General features: G+C 35.1%; 1 protein-coding gene and 1 non-coding gene across 9 annotated transcripts in view; both read right to left on the bottom strand.

The window, feature by feature from the left end:
* Positions 1-22,126, bottom strand: part of PRPF39 (pre-mRNA processing factor 39) — a 38,015-nt gene that overhangs the window by 769 nt on the left and 15,120 nt on the right. For 2 of the 8 annotated variants that reach the window (XM_032344127.1, XM_032344129.1), the window contains exons 3-13: positions 21,726-21,851; positions 20,952-21,070; positions 16,002-16,169; positions 8,198-8,363; positions 7,597-7,704; positions 6,314-6,478; positions 5,873-5,999; positions 5,231-5,499; positions 4,162-4,346; positions 566-640; positions 201-321 (exon numbers count right to left, since the gene is read on the bottom strand). In XM_032344127.1, the coding sequence (XP_032200018.1) occupies positions 201-321; positions 566-640; positions 4,162-4,346; positions 5,231-5,499; positions 5,873-5,999; positions 6,314-6,478; positions 7,597-7,704; positions 8,198-8,363; positions 16,002-16,169; positions 20,952-21,070; positions 21,726-21,851 (1,629 nt within the window). Of the gene's footprint in view, positions 1-200; positions 322-565; positions 641-4,161; positions 4,347-5,230; positions 5,500-5,872; positions 6,000-6,313; positions 6,479-7,596; positions 7,705-8,197; positions 8,364-16,001; positions 16,170-20,951; positions 21,071-21,198; positions 21,852-22,126 lie in introns of those variants that run through there. The other 6 variants (XM_032344135.1, XM_032344133.1, XM_032344132.1 and 3 more) reach the window with 6 other exon arrangements.
* On the bottom strand, positions 5,064-5,149 carry LOC116592267. Its single transcript, XR_004286430.1, has one exon. It is a non-coding gene; the product is annotated as a small nucleolar RNA SNORD127 (small nucleolar RNA).

Below are 22,126 nucleotides of genomic sequence, written 5' to 3'. Positions count from 1 at the left end.
ATGCTAGAACTGGCTGATTCCATTTATAAAAGTAGATATAATTAAGAAAAAAGGCATGTGTTCACTACTAACAATTCTAAGAACCACAAAAAATAATTTATTATACAGTCTGGAGTATAAGTTGTTTAAAAAAAAGAAAAACCTAACTAAGCTTTTCTAACTAACATCCATGAACAAAAGATTAAATTATGTGAACTCACTTGATACCAGGCACTATAATTATACGCAGCTTGATTTGCCTGTAAATCACCATCAATCATCTGTGTAGATGATGAAGTTGTATCTTCTGTGTGAACTTTCTTTTCCTCTGGTTCTTCTGATCTAAATAAAAGGACAAAATAGAAATTTTGAAAATTCCCACAGGTAAGTACTTTTAAAACAAATGGATGAATGTGTACATTTATTTTAGTAGAGTTTTTAACCATTCACTTCTGTATGATTTTTTAAAATCATGAATATAAAGTATCTAAACTACCACAACATGGAGGTAACATGTAAAAATATTTATCTTTAAAGGCATTTCCACAATAAAATGTCTTCTTTTAAGCATTCCTTCATTACATACCCATTTTCTGCTTTCCTTTTTAAAGAATCCTGTTCTTTTAGGAGTGTTTGATGTTCATCATAAGCATTCAGAAGCCTGAGAGGGAAGAGGGGAAAAAAAAAAAAAAAAAAACCTCTGGAATACACAAAAACCAAACTGTTAAATTTATTAAGTTTTGGACTTATTTCTACTTGGAAACAAAAATAGGTTGCAGTGAATATCCACTGAACCAATATTAGCAAAACTTCCCAGCTACCTTTACCAATTTATTTCCTTTGGGAAACCATTACTCTCAGCTTTGCTTCTCAGCCCATGTGATTCAAATGGGGCTTCAGGGATTCAGGACTGGCCAATTACAGTAATCCCCCCGACCAATATGACCCAAATCAAGATGTTTAGTAAGTCCTGGGATTCTTGAGCTATTAGAAAAATGCCTGTTCTCTGTACTACAGTTGGCTGAAGGTGATAAGATATTGGTAAAGAGCTACCTTTGATTATCATTTCTAACACAGAGAGCCCACCTAAGAAATTTACTACACAACTAAGAGTATGACTTTGAGAGTGTGTTTGTCAGTGCAAAGAATGAGTCCTGACCATTCTGTAATTTATATACTTTCAGATCTAATTTAACACTGCTTATTAAGGGGCGCCTGGGTGGCTCAGTGGGTTAAGCCGCTGCCTTCGGCTCAGGTCATGATCTCAGAGTCCTGGGATCGAGTCCCGCATCGGGCTCTCTGCTCAGCGGAGAGCCTGCTTCCCTCTCTCTCTCTCTCTGGCTGCCTCTCCGTCTGCTTGTGATTTCTCTCTGTCAAAATTAATAAATAAAATCTTTAAAAAAAAAAAAAAACACTGCTTATTAAGATACCTGATGCCAGTTAGGATAAATTATATTTAAACATTGGCCACGTGATAAATTGAACTAAAACTAATACAAGACTACAGGGGCACCTGGATGGGTCAGCCAGTTAAAGAGTCTGCCTTTGGCTTGGGTCATTATCCCATGTGTCCTGGGATCGAAGACCGCATCAGGATCCCTGCTCAGTAGGGAGCTAGCTTCTCTCTCTCCTGCCCTCTCCCAACACCCTGCTTGTGCTTGCTCGCTCTCTCTGCACTCTCAAATAAATAAAATCTTAAAAAAAAAAAAAAAAAAACTAAAAAACTAATACAGAACTACAATCTGTTATCACTGATTAAAAAGGTAGTTTTTTAGGAGGTACCTGCATGGCACAGTTCGGTAAGCATCCAACTCTTGGTTTCACTCAGGTCATCTCTGGGTTGTGAGATCATGCCCGTCCTGGGCTCTGCACTCAATGCAGAGTCTGCTTAAGACTCTCTCGCCCTCTCCCTCTGCCCCTCCCCACTGCATGCACATGCACTCTCTCAAATTTTTCTGAAGATAATTTTTAATAAATAAAAAAATTCTAACATTGATATGTGCGCATTATCTCACCTGGAACTCAGAACTTCAAAAACGGTGTCACCTGAAGCCAAACTGACTGTAAAAATCCTAAAGATTTTATTTACCTTTTACCATTTTCTGAAATTTTTTTTATAAAGACAAATGGCCTTATTTTTTTTTAAGTAATCATAAACCTGAACACAGATAATATTTCTGTATAAATGACCTTATATACTTTATATGCATGAAGTTCTGTATGCATATAAAGTATATAAGGTCATTTATACAGAAATATTATCTGTGTGTGTATACACACACACACACACACACACACACATATATCTAATGATAACCTGTAACTCTGGTCCCAAAATGTTCAAAAGACTATAACATTGTTAATACCAGCAATCTCTGGTTGAGGGTTTACTCAACATCAAACACTTTAAATGGACTAAGTTCTTTTAAGACTTTTAACAACCTGTGGATTAGGTGATCAGAGATTCAATCATGAGAAAATTTGGAAACTGAGGAATACACAAATGGTAAAGTGACTAAGCTAAGACTTAAGCATATATTGTCTGAATTAAACATCAATTCTTACCAATACCTTATAACTGCTACCTAAATTTCTAAGTTTCTAATTTTTAAGCTCATTTATTTTTCAATCATTCCCTTTTTAAATTTCAACTACAATAATCTTAGACCTGACATTCAGACTCTCTATAACTATATTTGCAAGGGCCTAACTGGTATCTTTATGTCGAGCCTCAGATTTGCCCACATACTATTGCCAAATTCAAATATATCACATAATCTCAGTCAAAACTCTAACAACTTCCTACTGTCATTTGTGGTATTGCATGCGCTCTAACCCAGCCCAGTGTTCAATGCACAGCACAATCAACATCACATTTCTACTACAAAAGCCCTCCAATAAAGCGTATGTAACTTTTAAAAGAACTTTTGTTCGACCACTTTATCCTTTCCTTATCAGAATCCAGGAGTACCTAAATGAAGCCCCATCTCCTCTGCGAAGGATGACAAATCCATTCTGATCCACAGAAATCACAGCCTTCTTTAACAGTTTTGTGCCACCTCAGATACTTACATATTTTCTCTGATCATCATACCATCCACTAGACTAAAACCTGGAATTAAATATCCCATTTCTTTTGTGCACTTTCTTCAGTACAAAATAAACAAAAGACACTAAATATACAGCACATGTGGTTAGAGGCACAGACTTTGAAGCAAGTTCTATTCCCAGCTGCACAATGAAATAATAGCTAACTGACCTTTGCAAACACTACTAATCTCTTTAAGCCTCTCTTCATCTATTAAAAGAACAACAGTACCAACAACAACAACAAAAAAAACCAGTACCTACACCCTTCTCATTAGGCTTACATATTTTACATTAGATAATCCATAAAACACATTTAATGTATCAAGCACATACATACGATTGTATTAAAAATTAACTTATTTTAAAATGTTTATTATTTTAACTAAAATTTTACTCAACCATCAAAAATATATACACACATATATAAAGACACATAAATCCTCATTTTATCAACGGTTCTTTCAAAGGAAAAAAGGGACATGCCTACTAATAGGTGGGACAGTTCCCCACTAGAATCAGTTAAGAATGGAACAGCAGCAACACTCTTACCAGTACTTCTACTCTTCTATTTTGCAAATATAAATCCTAAACTTCTCCTTTTCCCAAATGCCTTAGAGTGAATCCTTCCACCACCCTCAACTCTCAGCTTTTTACAATGCATTAAATTGAGTCCATTAGGCATGATCTGTGCAACCATATCCATTTTCTCCAATCAGAGATAAAATGGCGTCCCTATTTCAGATTAAATCCATCCACTTTTAGTGGCCTATATTCTATTTCTGTGTTTTAGGGTTCAACCCCTGACCCATTTCTTTTTGATGGGATTGCAGTTTCCTGCCTTCACTCATTGCTTGCATTACCATGCTAAAATTTTGAAAACAATTTTGAAGGAAAGACAAACCATCTATCCTCCTGTTAAATACATACACATTTGCAAAATTGAGTTTACCCTCCATATATATGAGGAAAAAGTAACCTAGGCAAACATTTTAAATTTAACAATAATTTGTACTAATCATCAAACTCCCAACCAAAATTATCAATGCTCATTGACTATGCAAATAAATAGATAATATATAATTAAGATCTTACTTATTAACATCTGAACCAAAATCTTCAAGAAATTCCACTTTTCTCTGAGAAAATGTAATTCTCATTTTAATAGGTAATGAACCATGTATAGCTCTGTCAAAACAATTTAGGATATTTTCTTCATTTTGTTTGAGGTCACCACTATATTCCATTTCAAGTAAATTGAGGTATAACTTTGTATTCTCCTGTATAAAAAGCAGTATCAATTAATAATGATTCTAAGATATTTTGATTAGAACAGATATTTAAAATGCCTTAATGTCTAAATTTGAAAAATACTGAAAATCATATTAAAATCTAACATGTTAAATGTTTTGAGCATACATCAAAATACGTCAAAAAACTAATTAGCACACTGAGAAGTAATGACATCATCCTACTATCTCCCAAATTACAAAAACTATTAAATCCCAGTAAGTGAAAATCCTATTACCTTGGGTTTAATGTGGCTTGATCTTACAATGACAAATAAAAAATAAAACATTAAAAAATAGTTTCTACAGTTCCCATTAGTTTAAATCTTTACAACTGTAATCATCTTCAACTGCAGCTGAGAAATGCAATTACAGACCTGTGTCTTAAAGAGACCTGGTATTAGCTGAAAATCCTTAAAAACTTAGAAATATCATATACACTGCCTTTTATCAACTGATAAGAGTAAAATACTTTGGAAAAGGAGAATCTCACTGGTATAGCAGATAAAACATAGACAACTATCATGCTTTTGATTATAAGGTATTCTTCCAGGTCCTCCTCTACTTAAAATAATCAGTAAATCTGCTATAAATTTTCTAAACATGAGAGAAACAGAATACGTCACAATGTCTGCAACCATTTTTAATCCAATAATTTTAATTTTCTCAACCTTTTAATTCCTAATAATTCAAAAAAATTTTGAAGAATGGCAACATCAGTTTAGAGGGACTGTTGTCTTCATTTAGTAACGAAATATATTACATACAGACCAAATCTTTCATCATAGTTGCCAAAACGAGAAATCAAACAAGAAGCACTGTTTTTGGGTTGTTTTTGTTTTTTATGAAAGATATTCTAAAATACAAATACATACTTTGTCTCTTTCGATTGCTTCCAAAAGCACCTTTCTTGATTTTGGGACGTTTTTTTGTATTTTGAAAAGATGCCGAGCTAGTTTGATAGCGTAAAACGATGATTCATTATTTGATCTGGCATTCTTAATGGCATCCTGAAGCAAATGTTCAGCTTCTTCCATATTTCCATGCCGTCGCTCTAAACTTACTCTTCTCAAACGAACCATTGCCAATCCTAGAACACATTCTTCAAATGTTCTCAAGATATTCCTGGCTTCGTTAATATTACCTAGAAATGTTAATTAAATGTTTATGCTTCTGTTTAAACTTCTAAAATATCCTTTATGCAAAGTATGGCAAATAATAGTCCACAGGCTAAATCCAGCCCTCTGCCTGTTTTGTTTTGTTTTTTAATTTAAAACTGGAAAAAGCCATGCTCATTTGTTTATCTATTATCTACAGATGTATCTGAGCTATAACGGCAGAGTTGTCAGAAAGAGACCACATGGCTTGCAAAGCCTAAACTATTTACTATCTGGCTCTTTATAGAAAAAAATCGAATGACCACTGCTTTACACCATCCCTCAGGACTCAATTCCTAGAACTTTTTCCTGAAGTAACTTAAAATCCCAAAAATATCAACCAAATTTCCTCATTCTTACCCTGCTGTTCCTCAAAAGCTGCCCAAAGCATATGCACCATGGGTTTCTTTGGGAGATGAATAGTGCAAGCTCTGCTGAAGACATGCCTCACTCCTTCAATGCTATGGTTTTCCATGTACTTGGCATACTACATACAGAAACAGAGGAAATACTGAATAATTTACAGTTGAACAAGCCATTAAATATGTGACAGAACGATAAAATTCTATTTTTAAACCCATTCAGCACCTTTATTGAACCACTAGACTAGTTTCTGTAAGGAAGGACGAAGAGAGGCAACGAGGTTGGCATATGCAGCAGTCAAATCTGGTTGCAAGCAGACCATCTCCTAATGCAACAGATATAGTTATATGAACAACATTCAACAGAAGTACAAAAAAGGTTAGTCACTAGATCAATGTTTATAATATGTTCAAGTTTCAGAGCACCTAATTTTCTTACCTTAATCCAAAACTCCTCATAGAGGGCACATGATATGACACATCTTTCAAAGAGAACCACAACTCGTTCATGAGTCCCATTTTCAATTTCAAATTCTAAATATTCTTTCCAGTTTTTTAGTTGTGCCTTTTCCAATGGTTTCACATGAAAATAAGGTCTTTTAATCTGCAATAAAAGTATGACCAAAAAAAGTATGACATAGGAATGAAAGTAAACCAATACCAACACCAGAAAATGTATAACTATAGTAATAATAGGAATTATCTAAATTATGTATGTAATTATGGTGAACCAAAATATTTTAATCACCATACTTCACAATAAAAACTTTTAAAATTAAATTTCTTAGGTTTTACAAATTGAAGAAATAGAATGTATTTTCCACTTATTTAGTAATTGTAATGACACTACATAACTTCATGTCCAATAATTTTTTTCCTTATTGAGTATTTTAAAACTGAACACAAACTATAAAACAGAAAACAGATCAGGAATTGCCTAGGGCTAGGAGTGGGGTGGAGGTTACTGAATGAAAAAGGGGCCAAAGGAACCTTCTGGCATGACAGACTAGTTCCATATCCTGATTGCTGTGGTGCACTGTAATCTGAATATACAGTCAAATCTCATAGCCAATCAACAAAAAACAACATACTATGATTCCTCAAATGAAAGGCCAGAACAGGAAAATCTATAGAAACAGAAAGTAGATTAGTAGTACCTTAGGGCTGGGGATAAGCGCTGGAGCAGACAGGTGAGGGAGTAGAAGGGTGACAGCTAAAGGTAAAGGGTAAAGGATTCCTTTGTGAGGTGATGAAAATGTTCCAAAATGGACCACAGTGATGGCGGTACCTATCTGTGAATACACTAAAAACTACTGAATTATACACTTTAAATGGATGAACTATATATATGGTAAGTGCATTTTATCTCAAAATTGTTTTAAAAAACCAGAAATAAATTAGAATCTTTAGAGGGAAACTCTCATTTTACTACCCATCTAAAATGGGTACATTCTGTTGTACAAAAAGTATGAACTCAATTAAGTTGATTTAAAAAAACTGAATAACTGCAAAAAATGGTTATCTTCCAACTTGAGTAAATCTGAATTCATTCTTGAAGATTCTAAAATTGATAAAGGAAAATGATAAAAATGATCATGGGAAATTGATGGTATCTAAATAGGCAAAAATAAAAAGGAGTAGAGACATTACTCAAAACTGAAAAGAAAATACATTATTTCTACCTTTATATTTTGAAGCCTATTACAAAACAAAAACACTTACACCTTCTTCAAATGTCCACCTTTTACTAACTTCATGCTCATTATAATTAAACATTTCTTGATGAATTTCAATGATTCTATGTCTCATGTTTTCTATTTCTGTAATCAGCTTGAGAAGAAAAAGAAAAAAATTTAAATCACACAAGTTACATACTGGAATTTTTTAATATTATTGTTTACATTTAAATACTATCCACACCTACTTTATGAGAATAGTGGTAGGTTTTAAACTGTTAACAATTAGGTGCAAAGTACAATTAAAAATACTAAAATTTATAATAGAATTTCCTAATAAACCACTTTCTTGTGTATGTTTAAGGTGGACCAGTAGATTACTGCATGGGCAAAACGTCCCTTCTATTTCCAGGTGTCTCAGTAAAATAGATTCTCTCTATTAGCTCGTCCAAGCTATTTCTAGGTGTCTCATAGTAAAATAGATTCTCTACCTTAAATCTGTACTTAAACCACATTATAGCTAAAGAATTCCCACTTGCCTTAATTAGAAATAAATTTTATATGAGATACAAGTCACACAACACACAGTCAAGGGATATAAAGTCTAGTTTCCCATGCATTGAAGGGTTTTTTACTCATCTGGTTACCTTTGCTGGATCGGTAATGTCTTCAATTCCCGATGGCAGATCATCACCAGGAGGACCATCATCACCACTATGTCCATTTACAGAAGCTAATTCCCTCCGCAGCTGAATAAACTGTTCGCCAGTTAACAGATCTCTAGGCAAGTTATTCTGTACATGTTCTTTAAATCTAAAAGAAACCAATAAAAATAAATGCTCTATATAAGAAGTATAATTTTATTTTTTTAAAGATTTTATTTATTTGACAGAGAGAAAGACAGACAGACAGACATGGTGAGAGAGGGAACACAAGCAGGGGGAGTGGGAGAGGGAGACGGAGAAGCAGGCTTCCCGCAGAGCGGGGAGCCCAATGTGAGACTCGATCCCAGGACCCTGGAATCACGACCTGAGCTGAAGGCAGACGCTTAACGACTGAGCCACGTAGATGCCCAAAAAGTATAATTTTAGATCCCACATTCAATTCCTACTACACAGTACTCTTTCAAAAAAAAGTCTGATATGAAACACCAAACCCTTTCTATCCTTTTTTATAATAAAAACCGACCACTTGATGACACGTTCATTTCTTTCATGCCTTTGCAATGTAACAGAGAAAGCATGGACAGGCATAAATTCAAATCCTAATTCTGTACACTATTAGTTATTTGACTTTCGGCAAGTTTTTTCTTTTCTTAGATTTTATTTATTTGGGAGAGAAGGAATGAGCACACACAGACATGGACAACTGTGGGGGAGGGGCAGAAGAAGAGGGAGAAGTAGACTCCCTGCTTGAGCAGGGAGCCTAATGTGGGGCCTGATCCCAAGACTCCGGGATCATGACCTGAAAGGCAGGCGCTTAACAAACCAAGCCAGCAGGTGCCCCAAGTTTTTCCCTTCTTTAAGTCTTGGCTTTCTCACATGTAAAATGGCACAATACTATTTTGCAAGATTGACTTATTTATGCAAAATCACTTTAAAATTAAATATAATCCCTATTTAAACTACAAATGATCATTTGAAAATGATCAACAAATGTTTGCAGTTCCTTCCCCACCTCCCTATTACTCCTGAATTTGTGTCCATGCAAGATGATCCAATGAAATTGCCCTAATAAAAGTCACCAAAATTACATGCAAAATTAAATGGACACTTATTTCATAGTACAGTCTATACTCTAAAAATGTCTTCACTATTAAAGGCCTTTAACCATGCTTTCCTTTTAGAACCTTCTTTGCCTTTGGCTGAGTTACCACTTTCCTGGATTTCTTCCAAGTCTCTAACTGATCTTGATCTTTGAGGATTCTTCCTTCCTATCAGTCCCTAAATGTTAGGATTGCCATGGATTCCATTTGGCATTTTGTTATCTATTTTCATTTACTTTCTGGTCAATCTTATTAATACAGAATACAGAAATAATAAGCAAAAAATTTGAACTTCTTCTCAATCCTAGTCTATCCAATCGCCAAAACTCTGCCAAAGAAATAGGTTAATTTTAAGCTACGAGTGTTTTTGGGAAAAAAAAGTCATTTCATTTTTCCACACACACTAATTTTAATATATGTATGTGTGTGTGTGTATGTCTGTGTATGTATGTATGTATATATATACACAGACATACACACAATATACATGCAAATTAAATCAAATATATGCAAATTAAATCAAAACACCAACATGAAGAGCTAAAATAGTTACACTATCTAAATTTGGAAATTTATATACATCTTAAAATGACTGCATCATTTTTATCCAGAATCAACACCCTCAGCATTTCTAATTTTGATTAATGGTACTGTCAACCACTGTTTCTAAATCTCTTCAACCTCACTTCACTTACATTCCACTGGGTATCAGGTCCTACTGATTCTACCTTCTAAATATGTCTTCACATCCTGCTCATTTTTCATCTGGATAAACATGGACAGCTTCTAGACTCTAGTCTCACTATTCCCATTTCAGCCCTAATGGTGCTATCAAAAATGTTATTAAAAAGTAAACATGAGGGGTGCCTGGGTGGCTCAGTGGGTTTAAAGCCTCTGTTTCCAGGTCATGATCCCAGGGTCCTGGGATGGAGCCCCACCTCAGGCTCTCTGCTCATGATCCCAGGGTCCTGGGATGGAGCCCCACCTCAGGCTCTCTGCTCAGCAAGGACCCTGATTCTCCCTCTCTCTCTCTGCCTGCCTCTCTGCCTACTTGTGAACTCTGTCAAATAAATAAAAATCTTTAAAAAAAATTTCTAAAAAGTAAATATGAAGAACAAAATAGTAAACATGATCATATCTCCCTCCTACCAAAATACCTTCTGTTCATTTACCCTGCATTCAGGCTAAAATCCAATCTACTCAGATAAAGTCTTTCATATTCTAAACCAGACTGACCTCTTTAAACTAATTATTAGAGTTGTACATGTACCCTATGCTCTAATCTTACAGACTTTTCCCCAATTTTCTTAAAACTGATTTAGGCTATTCACACCTGAATTTTTATGGATTTTAAGGCTTTCACTAATGTATATATATAAAACACAGGAAACAAATCTAGATTTTGCAGAATCAATGGATACTGAAGGATAACCTGATCCATTTCACCACTGGGAGAGAGAAAATACAGACTGCCTTATTAAAAGAAAAACAAAACAAACAAACAAAAAAAAACTTAGAAATGAGGAGGTAATTTTCAGAAAGTATAGTAAGAAAATGAACAAATTTAGGGGCATCTGGGGTGGCAAAGATAATGTTAAGGGCTGCCTTCAGCTCAGGTCTTGATCTAAGAATCCTGGGAGCAAGCCCCATGTAGGGCTCCCTGCTCAGCATGGAGCCTGCTTCTCCCTCTCCCTCTGGAGCTCCTGCTCCCCTTGCTTATGCACTCACTCACGGTCAGATAAATAGATAAAGTCTTAAAAAAAAAAAAAAAGACAAGACTTAATATTCAGGTAAATAAAAAAACTCAAAAGTATTAGGCTACAAATAAAAATATAAAATTCATGACTACTTACAGAGCACAAATTTAAAATAATTGCTACATTATGGGGCACGTGGATGGCTCAGTGGGTTAAAGCCTCTGCCTTCGGCTCAGGTCATGATCTCAGAGTCCTGGGATCTAGTCCTGCATCGGGCTCTCTGCTCACTGGGGAGCCTGCTTCCTCCTCTCTCTCTCTCTCTGCCTGACTCTCTGCCTACTTGTGATTGTTGTCTGTCAAATAAATAAATAAAATCTTTAAAAAATATAGTATTAACTATTATATAGGAAATTATTTCAAATGGTGATAAAATACGAGTATTAAACAATAAACATTCCTCAGCCTTTCCTAATAAAAAGCTAATTTAATAAAGAATGGCTAAGAGTCTAATATATACTGAGCCCTATTCCTACATACTGAGAATAAAAGAAATTAATAAGTCTCAGAAACTGACAGATATGCACAGCAGTTTAAAAAAGAGACATACTTTCAAAGCAGTGTTATTAGTGTTAAAGTAAGTAGGGGTGTCTGGGTGGCACAGTTGGTTAAGCCTCTGGACCCTGGGTTTCAGCTCAGGTGGATTTCAGGATCAAAGAATGGAGCCCCACGTCAAGCCCTGTGCTGGGATCCATGCTCAGCATGGAATCTACTTAAGTTTCTCTCTCCCTATGTCTGCTTCCTCCCTAAAATAAATAAAGTAATTTTTTTTTTTTCTTAAGACAATGTAGGGGCACCTGGGTGGCTCAGTGGGTTAAGCCTCTGCCTTCAGCTCGGGTCATGATCCCAGGGTCCTAGGATCGAGCTTCGAGTCGGGCTCTCTGCTTGGCAAGGAGCCTGCTCCCCCCCTCTCTCCACTTCCCTCTCTGCCTACTTGTGATCTCTTGTCTGTCAAATAAATAAATAAAATCTTAAAAAAAAAAAAAAAGACAAATGTAAATAAAGAGGCAGAGTGCTGGCACAAATAACAGAACATTCTATTTTGGCAAATTAAAATTTCACATAGAAAAAATTAAGCTGTATGGTTTTGAGTACTATGAATTAACCAGGCAAATGGGAAGTAGAAAAGGTATTAAAATCACAGAAGCACAAAAGAGCAGTGCCTGCTGGGAAATTATCAGTATTTAAATAGGTCTGGAGCTTAGGAACTACCAGGGACTGGGTCTGAGAAGTTAAATCAACATCACAAACTCTCATGCTAAGGAAAATTTTAAATTACGTATTTCCTTAGAGATGTCATCAGTATATATCCAATAAACAAACCTACATAACAGAAATATTTCTATAACAGCACTGATAACACTTTTCTTAAGATTTATTTATTTGAGGGACACTTGTGTGGTTCAGGTGGTTAAGCGTCTGCCTTCGCTGGGATCCCGCTGGGATCAAGTCCCACATTAGGCTTCCCATATCAGACTCTTTCCTCAGCAGGGAACCTGTTCCTCCACTGTCTGCTCTGCCTGCTCTGCCTGCAGCTCTCTGTGCTTCTACTATCTGCTATCTGACAAATAAGAATCTTAAAAAAAATAAAAATAATAAATAAAAGATTTTTATTATGAAAAAAATATATAATAATGTATCATAATATATAATACAATAATATATTATTACAATAATTATAATATTAAAATATTTATTTGAGAGAGGAAAAAAAGAGAGAGGGAAGCGTGTACATGCGCGAAGTAGTGGAGGGGTGTAAGGAGAGAAGAATCCCCAGCAAATCTGCCATTGAGCAGGGAGCCCCATCTGGGTCTCGATCCCATGACCCTAAAACCCCCACTGGAGTTGAAATCAAGAGTCTGCGCCCAACCAACTGAGCAACCCAGGTGCTGCTGAACACTTTTGTTTTAAACATGCTTCCTCCTCCACACTTCTGATCAGCTTGAGAGCCAACACCATTCACATATAGCTTCTCTGAGCCTTTACTTCTACAACTTAAATGGTATATAATCTTTTAAATAACAAGTACTAAATAAATGACCAAGTAGGAATGCATTAGGCAAAAGAACACATTCCACTGGTTCTCAAAGCAGTCAGTTATGTCTTAAGATTTACTTACACAAACACTAGTGCTATAAACATTGATAAGGAAAGTGGTTATCAATATAGTAAAAGAAAAAGAGGAGATTAGGTGTGCCTGGATGGCTCAGTTAAGCATGGGACTCGTGATTTCAGCTCAGGTAATGATCTCAGGGTCAGGAGAATGAGCCCTGCATTGAGCTCTGTACTCAGCACAGAGTCTACTTAAGATTCCCTCTCCCCCTCTCCCTCTCCCTCTCAAATACATCTTTTAAAAACAAAAAAAAGTGCAGATTAAAGAGCAGCATGTGTAATGCAATCCACCAGTATCTATTATAAGCATATACATAATTTTAAAAACCTACTGGGATATTCACTTTTTTTAAAAGATTTTATTTATTTGAGAGAGCGCACAAATAGGGGTGGGCGGGGCAGAGAGAGAAGCAGGGTCCCCACTGAGCAGGGAACCCAATGCAGGGCTTGATCCCAGGACCCTGAGATCATGACCTGACCCAAACGTAGACGCTTAACTGACTGAGCCACCAGGCTTCCTGGGATATTCATTAAACAACAATAAAAAGATTTGGAGGAGACTATACCAAGAACTTTGGAGCCACACCATGTTTCAATCAGCTTCAAAACACTAACTCTGTGACCTCATGCAAATTTTTTTTTTTTTTTTTTAAGATTTTGTTTATTTGACAGAGAGAGAGATAGCAAGAGAGGGAACACAACCAGGGGGAGTGGGAGAGGGAGAGAGAGAAGCAGGCTTCCCACTGTGCAGGGAGCCCAATGTGGGGCTTGATCCCAGGACCCTCGGATCATGACTTGAGCAGAAAGCAGACGCTTAATGACTGTGCCACCCAGGTACCCCTCATGCAAGTATTTTAATATTTCTGTGCCTCTACTTCCATAAAACGGGGATAATAATATCCCCATAAAGTGGGGATAATAATATACTTCACTGGCTTATTATGAGGATTAAATCCTCAGTGGCTTATTGTGAGGATTAAATAAATTATATATGCTGTAAGTTATATGCTTAAGTTATAATGCTCTATTATAAATAAGCATTCAGAATGGCATCTGACATATAGCAAATGCCATGTAGCAAGTGTTTCCTAATTATATTTTATTTTTCTTACCAAAAATAAAGTTCTTACCACAGACTTTATCTATACCGTAGATCCCTTAAGAACAGTTTAGGAAAAGGTATCCTCTTTGTCTCGTAAGGATTTTTAAAATCTTTGTATTCTTTTATTCAAAAAAATATGCATCAAGCACTTCTGTATGTCAAGCCTTGTGTTAATAATGTCTTTATAATATTTTTTTAAAGATTTTATTTGACAGAGATCACAAGAAGGCAGAGAAGCAGGCAGAGAGAGAGGAGGGGAAGCAGGCCTCCTGCTGAGCAGAGAGCCCAATGCAGGGCTCCATCCCAGGACCCCGGGACCACGACCTGAGCTGAAGGCAGAGGCTTTAACCCACTGAGCCACCCAAGCACCCCTAATAATGTCTTTAATCAAGTGTCTTCCTAGGTCACTATACCCTAGAAACCTGGACATCTCCTCTATTTCATAAAAAACAGAGACCATATATTCAGATCTATACAGTTCCTATTCCTAATCTGGATCTGCATAACTTCCTCTAATCTTCAACAAATTGATCCATGTAACTTTTTAGATGCTTCATAGTCTTCTTTTTTAGTAAAAAAAAAAATTTGGAAATTCACTTACTAAAAAAAGCACTAAGTTTACAGGCTCTAACACTATACTACTTATAAAAGTTTTAACAAAAATGTCGAATATATGGTAGCTAAAAAACATGCAAGTATTTATTAACACAGCAGATACTGGCAATACATACTTTCTTGTTCAGAAAGACTTTGAGTCCTTAAGCAATGGGATATTTTGAGTACATCAGAAAACAATGTGGAAATCGCAACACACAGAATTAGTTGTTTTAACAGTCCTCATAAAAATTAAATAATACCAGTCATGACAAAATCATAGTGGGGAAATTTAAATGAAATTACTTGTGACCGAATACGAACAGATTTAGATTTACTACATAAAATAGATCTTTTCAAAAATAGATGTTTTCGGTATAAGATGTTATATGAATCACAAGAATATACCTTCAGTACATCATTAATTTTCTGTTTTTAAGATTTATTTTTTTTTAATGTAATCTCTACACCCAACTTGGGGCTTGAACATACAACCCTGAGATCAAAAGTCCCATGCTCCACAGACAGAACCAGCCAAGGAGCCCTGAGTAAACCACTAAGTTTTAAATAAGCATATTTATGTGCCATGTACTCTATTAACTTAGTACCACAAAGAATAATTAAACTTGGGTTCTATTTTCTCATTCCTTCACCACTCCAAAACACCTTAGACAGGATTCCTGTTATTCCTCATCTATAAAATGGATAAAGAAAAACTTGTGTTTAAAAACAGTAGGCACCTGGGTGGCTCAGTTGGTGTCTGTCTTTGGTTAAGGTCATGATCCCAGGGTCCTGAAAAGAAGCCCTACATCAGGCTCCCAACTCAGCAGGGAGCCTGCTTCTCCCTTTCCTCCCTACTCATGCTCTCTGTCACTATTTCTGTCTCTAATAAAATCTTTAAAAACAAATAAATAAAAACAGTAAAGTTCCTAAACATTTCCTAAAATATATGGGAAAAAGTTAAAATTTAAAAGTGTATAAATTGTGATTGTCAAGTAAGAAAATTTATTCCTCTTTTTATCTAAAAGAATCTCACATGACATTTCAAGAGAATTATAATCCTCAACATTAATTAATTACCTGAATAATCAAATATATTTTAATGATTGGATTTTTCCACCCACCTCTGAAAATGGTGACTATACAGCTGTGTTGGAATACCAAGAATACGATCATATATAGCTGTAACTTCTCTCAGGTTACCCTGTTCATTTTCCCAGTTTATATACATTTCCCACAATCTGTCAGACCGGAAATCTGTTCCTGCAGCTAGAACAGCGTGCTCAAAAGTTCTGAAAAAGTAAATCACCTCTAAGTTATCGTTCCAAAATAAAATCACTTTTATAATATTTCTGTACCTTATAATAATACAAATATCAAATCATTCAGTTGTACAACTATAATATGTCGGTTATACAATTTTTTAAAAATTAAAAATAAATAAAACATTTCAAAATTTCAGAAGATCATGCTAAATTCAAAATTACATTTAACTGCTTCCTATACAAGTAGGGAATAAAAGGCAGAAGGAGTAACCAAAAAAGTGTTCAACAGCTACTTTTTCAAGAGTAAGGGAACGGGAATATACATACTTTGATGTAATTTTATCTTACACAGAATTACAATGCAAAATGCACACTGCAAACATATCAAGAGTGACAATGCAGATACTTAAATATTTGTGAAATTTGAAATGTCTGTCAAATAGATTCATCTACAGCAGAGACAGAAACAAATTTTATCTCAATTTAAAGACTTTCTGGCAAAATATAACTCTCCAAGAAGGAACCCAACTGCCTTGTAAGATAATGAGAAGTAAACAAATGTTTTTAAAACTTTCAAAAGTCTCTCTGATTCTAAAATTACAGATTACTAAAACAAAACAACAATAACACCATATGTTTTTAAACAACCTAATTCATTTCAAGAGATTTTTGTAAACAATTTTAATCACTGGATTTGATATCCCAGTGGGATAAAAACTTTTAGGTACATATTTCCCAAATATATCTTATAATCAAGAGGGATTTTTAACAGTATGAATTGATCTACAACTTTAATAAAATTCCAATCAAAGGTCTAACAAATTTTAAGCAGAACAGGTAAAACAAATTCTAACACTCAGCGAACATACAAAAAGGACAATGCAGAGGACATTTTCCTGAAAGACATCAAAAGAAATTAGGAAGCTACAGTGATAAAAAGTATGATATTGGTCAGGTAACAGAAAAATGGATCACAAAACAGTTCCAAGAAAGCAGAACAATGTACATGTGAGAATTTAGTATATGATAAAAAAGGTATTTTAAATCAACACAAAAAAGTTGGACAAAATAAAAGGTTAATCTATAACTTAAAAAAGACACAGACTAAGATGCCAGATGAATGAGTAACAAAAAAAAAAACTATTAAAAAATTAGAAGAAAATACCAGGTTTACGTATTTTTGGCAAGACAGGCAAAAGACTCACATATGAATAAAAGATTAAAGATTGAACCACATTAAGAAAAAAGTGATGTAAAGTCAAGACAGACATTCTAAACAAAGTTTTAAAATGTACTAAATCCATACTGGATTTAATATATCCATAAAGGATTAAGAGATGTGTCCAGGGGCACCTGGGTGGCTCAGTGGGTTAAAGCCTCTGCCTCCGGCAGAGGTCGTCATGATCCCAGGGTCCTGGGATCGAGCCCCGCATAGGGCTCTCTGCTCCGCAGGGAGCCTGCTTCCTCCTCTCTCTGCCTGCCTCTCCGCCTACTTGTGATCTCTGTCTGTCAAATAAATAAATAAAATCTTTAAAAAAAAAAAAAAAAAGAGATGTGTCTATGCATGCATGCACACATGTATATGTTTATGTCTGAGGTTTTCAAGACAGTAAAATACATATTACTGCCCCTGCAGAATCCCAAAAATGATTCAGGAAATTAAAACACCAGAAACTAACAAAAGTGGAAGGAATTGGGAGAGTTAATCATCTTAACTATGATTAAGAAGCATTTAATGAACTAAAGACAGGATATTTACAAGAAGGTTGCTTTAAGGAATGGTAAGAGACCTTATACCTCCTTTCCTACCCAGCTATGGGATTTCAGCAGCTAGGTATACATTCCCCAGGCAGATCAGATGATCCTTCAATGAGGAGCTACGTGGCACAGCAGTGAAATGTAAGAATACCAACACTGGGATTCTCCCAACAAAAACCTGAGTGCCCATTTGATCACCCTACTGCGAAGCCCATCAAGCCAGCCGATAATACCCTGCATACAAAATACACAGAGCTTATATTCAGTTTATGAAAATCTAATATTTTTTAAAGATTTTATTTGAGAGAGCACATGCACCCACAAGTAGGGAAAGGGAGAACCAGGCTTCCTGACAAGCAGAGCTACACGCAGGGCTCAATCCCAGGACCCTGGAATCATGACCTGAGCTGAAAGCAGATGCTTAACCAAATGAGACACTGAGGTGCCCCTTAAAACTAATCTTTTATATTTTTTTGAAGATTTTATTTATTTATTTGACACAGAGAGAGAGAGAGATCACAAGTAGGCAGAGAGGCAGGCAGAGAGAGAGAGGAGGAAGTAGGCTCCCTGCCGAGCAGACAGTCAGATGCAGGAGCGTAACCCACTGAGCCACCCAGTCACCCCTAAAATCTCATTTTAACATGAGCAGAAATCAGACAAGTCAGAGATGAAAAGAAGTAAATAAAACACTTCAGAGAAAATAGTGCTGGAAACAGAAAATAACTTTAACTCTTTATACTTTTTTAAAAAGTAAGAAAAAGATATAAGCCATGTAACAAAAATAGGAAGACAAAAGGAACAATAAACAAAGAAGATTCTTAAATATTAAAAAAATGATGGCAGATATTAAAAATCCAATATAAGGGTCAAGGAAATACCTCAAAAAGCCAAAAAAACCGGACATGTAAAAAGTAAAAAAAAATTAAATTAAATTAAATGATTAAAACAGAAGATCCAATGTACAACTATAAAAACAATAGAGAAAACCACAGGAAGAGAATTACCAACATAAGAATATATACAGTAATGATGATTTTTAAATTTTATTATTTTTTTAAGCAAACTCAAGCCCAAGCAAACTCTGAGCCCAACACAGAGCTCAACTCATGACCCCACGATGGAAAGCTCAATGCTATACTAAGCCAGCCATGCACCTCAATAATAACATTTCTCTGAAGAGAAAGACATGATCCCCATAAAATGAAAAGGCCCACTAAGTAAGCACAATGAATTAGAAAAAGAAAACTCACACCAATGCATATTATAAAACTGCATTTATATCAAAGATAAAGAGAACATTTTAAAAGCTTCCATGAGGAAAAATGAGTCATACAAAGGGAATCCATAGAATTATCATACTTCTCATTAACAAAACCAAAATCTAAAAAGAATGGAGATGCCTTCAAAGGCCTAAGGAAAAATTACTTCCAAATCAAAACTCTATACCCTACTGGATCAAGTGGCTGTTTCAGATTTACAAAATCTTAATGTTTTTTTCTCCCAAGCATCTTTTATCAAGAAGTTATAGGACGTAATCCTCTAAAGATAGGCATCAGCCAAGAAAAATCTGGATCTTATAAACTCTCAGAATTAGAGCTTGAAACCCAAGAAAGAGGTAAAAGCATCTCCTATATTCATGATGAGGAAATCTCAAAATAACTGCTCTTTGGCAGAAACAGAACAAAGCAACCAATCCAGACTACGGAAGAGAAAGTTCCAAGAGGGATATTCCCCAAGGGGAAGGGTAAAAAATGGAATTTGCAAATTTCTGAGTAAAATTCCCTTTCACAATTTCAGATTAAGTAGAATAACACTAGATATACACAGTTTTTAGCTTCAAAAAAATGCACATAGCATTTGTACACTGCAGTAAGTCCAGTTATTACTACTGACAACTGAAAATAGCTGTTGGAAGGGGTAGGAAATTTTAAATGTTCAAGGAACACAAAGCAAGTGAGAAAAAGGAAGAAGTGTAAGAAGGGGTAATTAACTCCAGGAAAAATAAAAGGCTCCAAAACCTATCCATATTGGAAAAGTAAGAAATGGGAAGACAGGGTATAAGTGAACTAAAAATCTCATCTACTATACCAAAATCATAATGTAATAAAGAGAGAGAAAGAGCAGTAAAGAGTTACTATTATAAACATGAAGGATAATATAAAAAACAGATAAAATATTTGAGGAGGGGTGGAGGGACTGCTTTTTGTTACAAGTGGTTTAACAATGACTTTTTAAACCATATGCACATACTTTGATAAAAATAAAAACCAAGAACACATTAAAAAAAATTCCTATGATCAATAAGAAAAGGACAATCCAAAAGTAAAACGAGCAAATGACATGAACAGGCAATAAGCAAATGGCTGATATAAGTATACAAAAAGATGGCAAACTGGGATGAGCAATCCAGAGATACACAAACAAAAATAATGAGATATCACTGGAGGTTAAAGAGAATGTGGCACAGCTATCGGAAAATATAACTACTCTTCATATACTGTGAGAGTTTAAAATTGACCACTTTTGAAAGAACATTTGATAAAAGTTTTGTGTTCTCTTTGACAAAAGTTCTATTTCTAGCATGCTTGACATAAATAATGACTAATACAGACATGTTTATAGCACCACTGATTATTTCCTATAAATAAGGATTTAGTCAAATAAAATATAGTACTTCAATACCACAAAATACTTTTGCAATGCTTGAAAAATTACGATAGGGAGAGATTCCAAAACAGCCTGTTACATTAAAAAAAATCAAATACGTACAATACATACACCTATAAACATCCATATATGGAAGAACACACAATTCATAAATCATGGAGGGAATGGGATTGGGAACATAAGGGAGCGTGTGAAATGAGGACATTATTATCTATAATATTTATAATCATGTGTCAGTTTATTACATGTATCTTTTTTTAAATAGTGAAAATGAAATGTATGTTAAACATTCAGTTTAGCATTCATGAGTAGTTCTATTGTCAACATCAAAATATCTGACTTATTTCTATTTTGAAGGCATCTGAGTATCAATTTTTAGCATACCCTCTTATTGTACTGTTTGTCTCAGGATCACCAGGGTCCAGTGTTTCTTTTAAGAAGTTTATATAATGTATCCATAGATCAACACTAAGAGGTATTGCCTGAAGCCCCCGACGATACACCTAAGAAGAAAACAACAAACTGTACTTCAAATATTTAATTATTTCTTAACAGAGAGGCAACACTGTGTTATCCGGTGAACCTTAGAAATACTAATTACTGGAATTTTGTTTAAATAATCTACCATTACCATTTGGGTGGAGGTTGGATAGAACATGGCAATGTTCTGATCCCCACGTGCAGAGTCTTGATCTTCAAAGCGCAGCAGTCCCTGCATTCTGACCGGGTTGTGTGGGCAGGCTTTGGGTTACAGACCATAGGGCACAGACCCATTAGAGCATCAATGACAGCGTCTGACCAAAAATGCAATAAGACGTAGCAAATGTGACTAGCAAACCAACTATATTGTTTGGAAAATGAGAAATAAATGTAAGTGAGAGAAAAGCCCTGCCCTACTTGTTAAGCTGCAGTGTAATACAGAGGCTTGCACTGCAAAGCTTGACAAACTGTAGAGGTTTAACGCACCTGCCAACAAAGAGAGAAAATATTAGCTACAAATGCCACAAGAGTGACAAATGCAAATAAAATACCCTATAAAATTGTTTGACCATAAATCGTAGGTACTGCCAGCCAAAAAAAAAAAAAAAAAAAAGTTTTTGTTTTATTATTTGGCTTACAGTACCTAATGGAGATAATTTTATTCAGTAATGTACGCACCTCATCTGATTGTTTAATGTTGTCATGCCGCTTTTCAAGGTCTGCATACTTTTTCCAGTAACCATAGCAATATGGATAGTGTATGAAAAATTTGTCAAACGCTTTCCTGGCAGCCATCAAGTGATTCTGATGAAAATAAAACAGGGTGTTTAAAAATCCTGGAAGTTAATGTCAGAAAAATATTATTTCTTCCAAATGTATTATCTCAAATAAAATAAACTCGCAGATTTAAAAACCACATACACACACAGATCTCTTTCTTGCGTATTAGTCTTATCCTCTGAAACAAAGGGAAGTAATTCTGTCAGATAGAAGGTAACTTTTTATTTCAGTGATTAAATACGTATTTTCGCATACACACCAATTATTATAAAGATTAGACTCTCTACTAATGTTGACAA

The sequence above is a fragment of the Mustela erminea genome, chromosome 5 (genome assembly GCF_009829155.1).
Source record: "Mustela erminea isolate mMusErm1 chromosome 5, mMusErm1.Pri, whole genome shotgun sequence".
NCBI lineage: Eukaryota > Metazoa > Chordata > Mammalia > Carnivora > Mustelidae > Mustela > Mustela erminea.
Note: the sequence above shows the minus strand (reverse complement) of the source record. Positions and strands in the feature narration are given on the sequence as shown.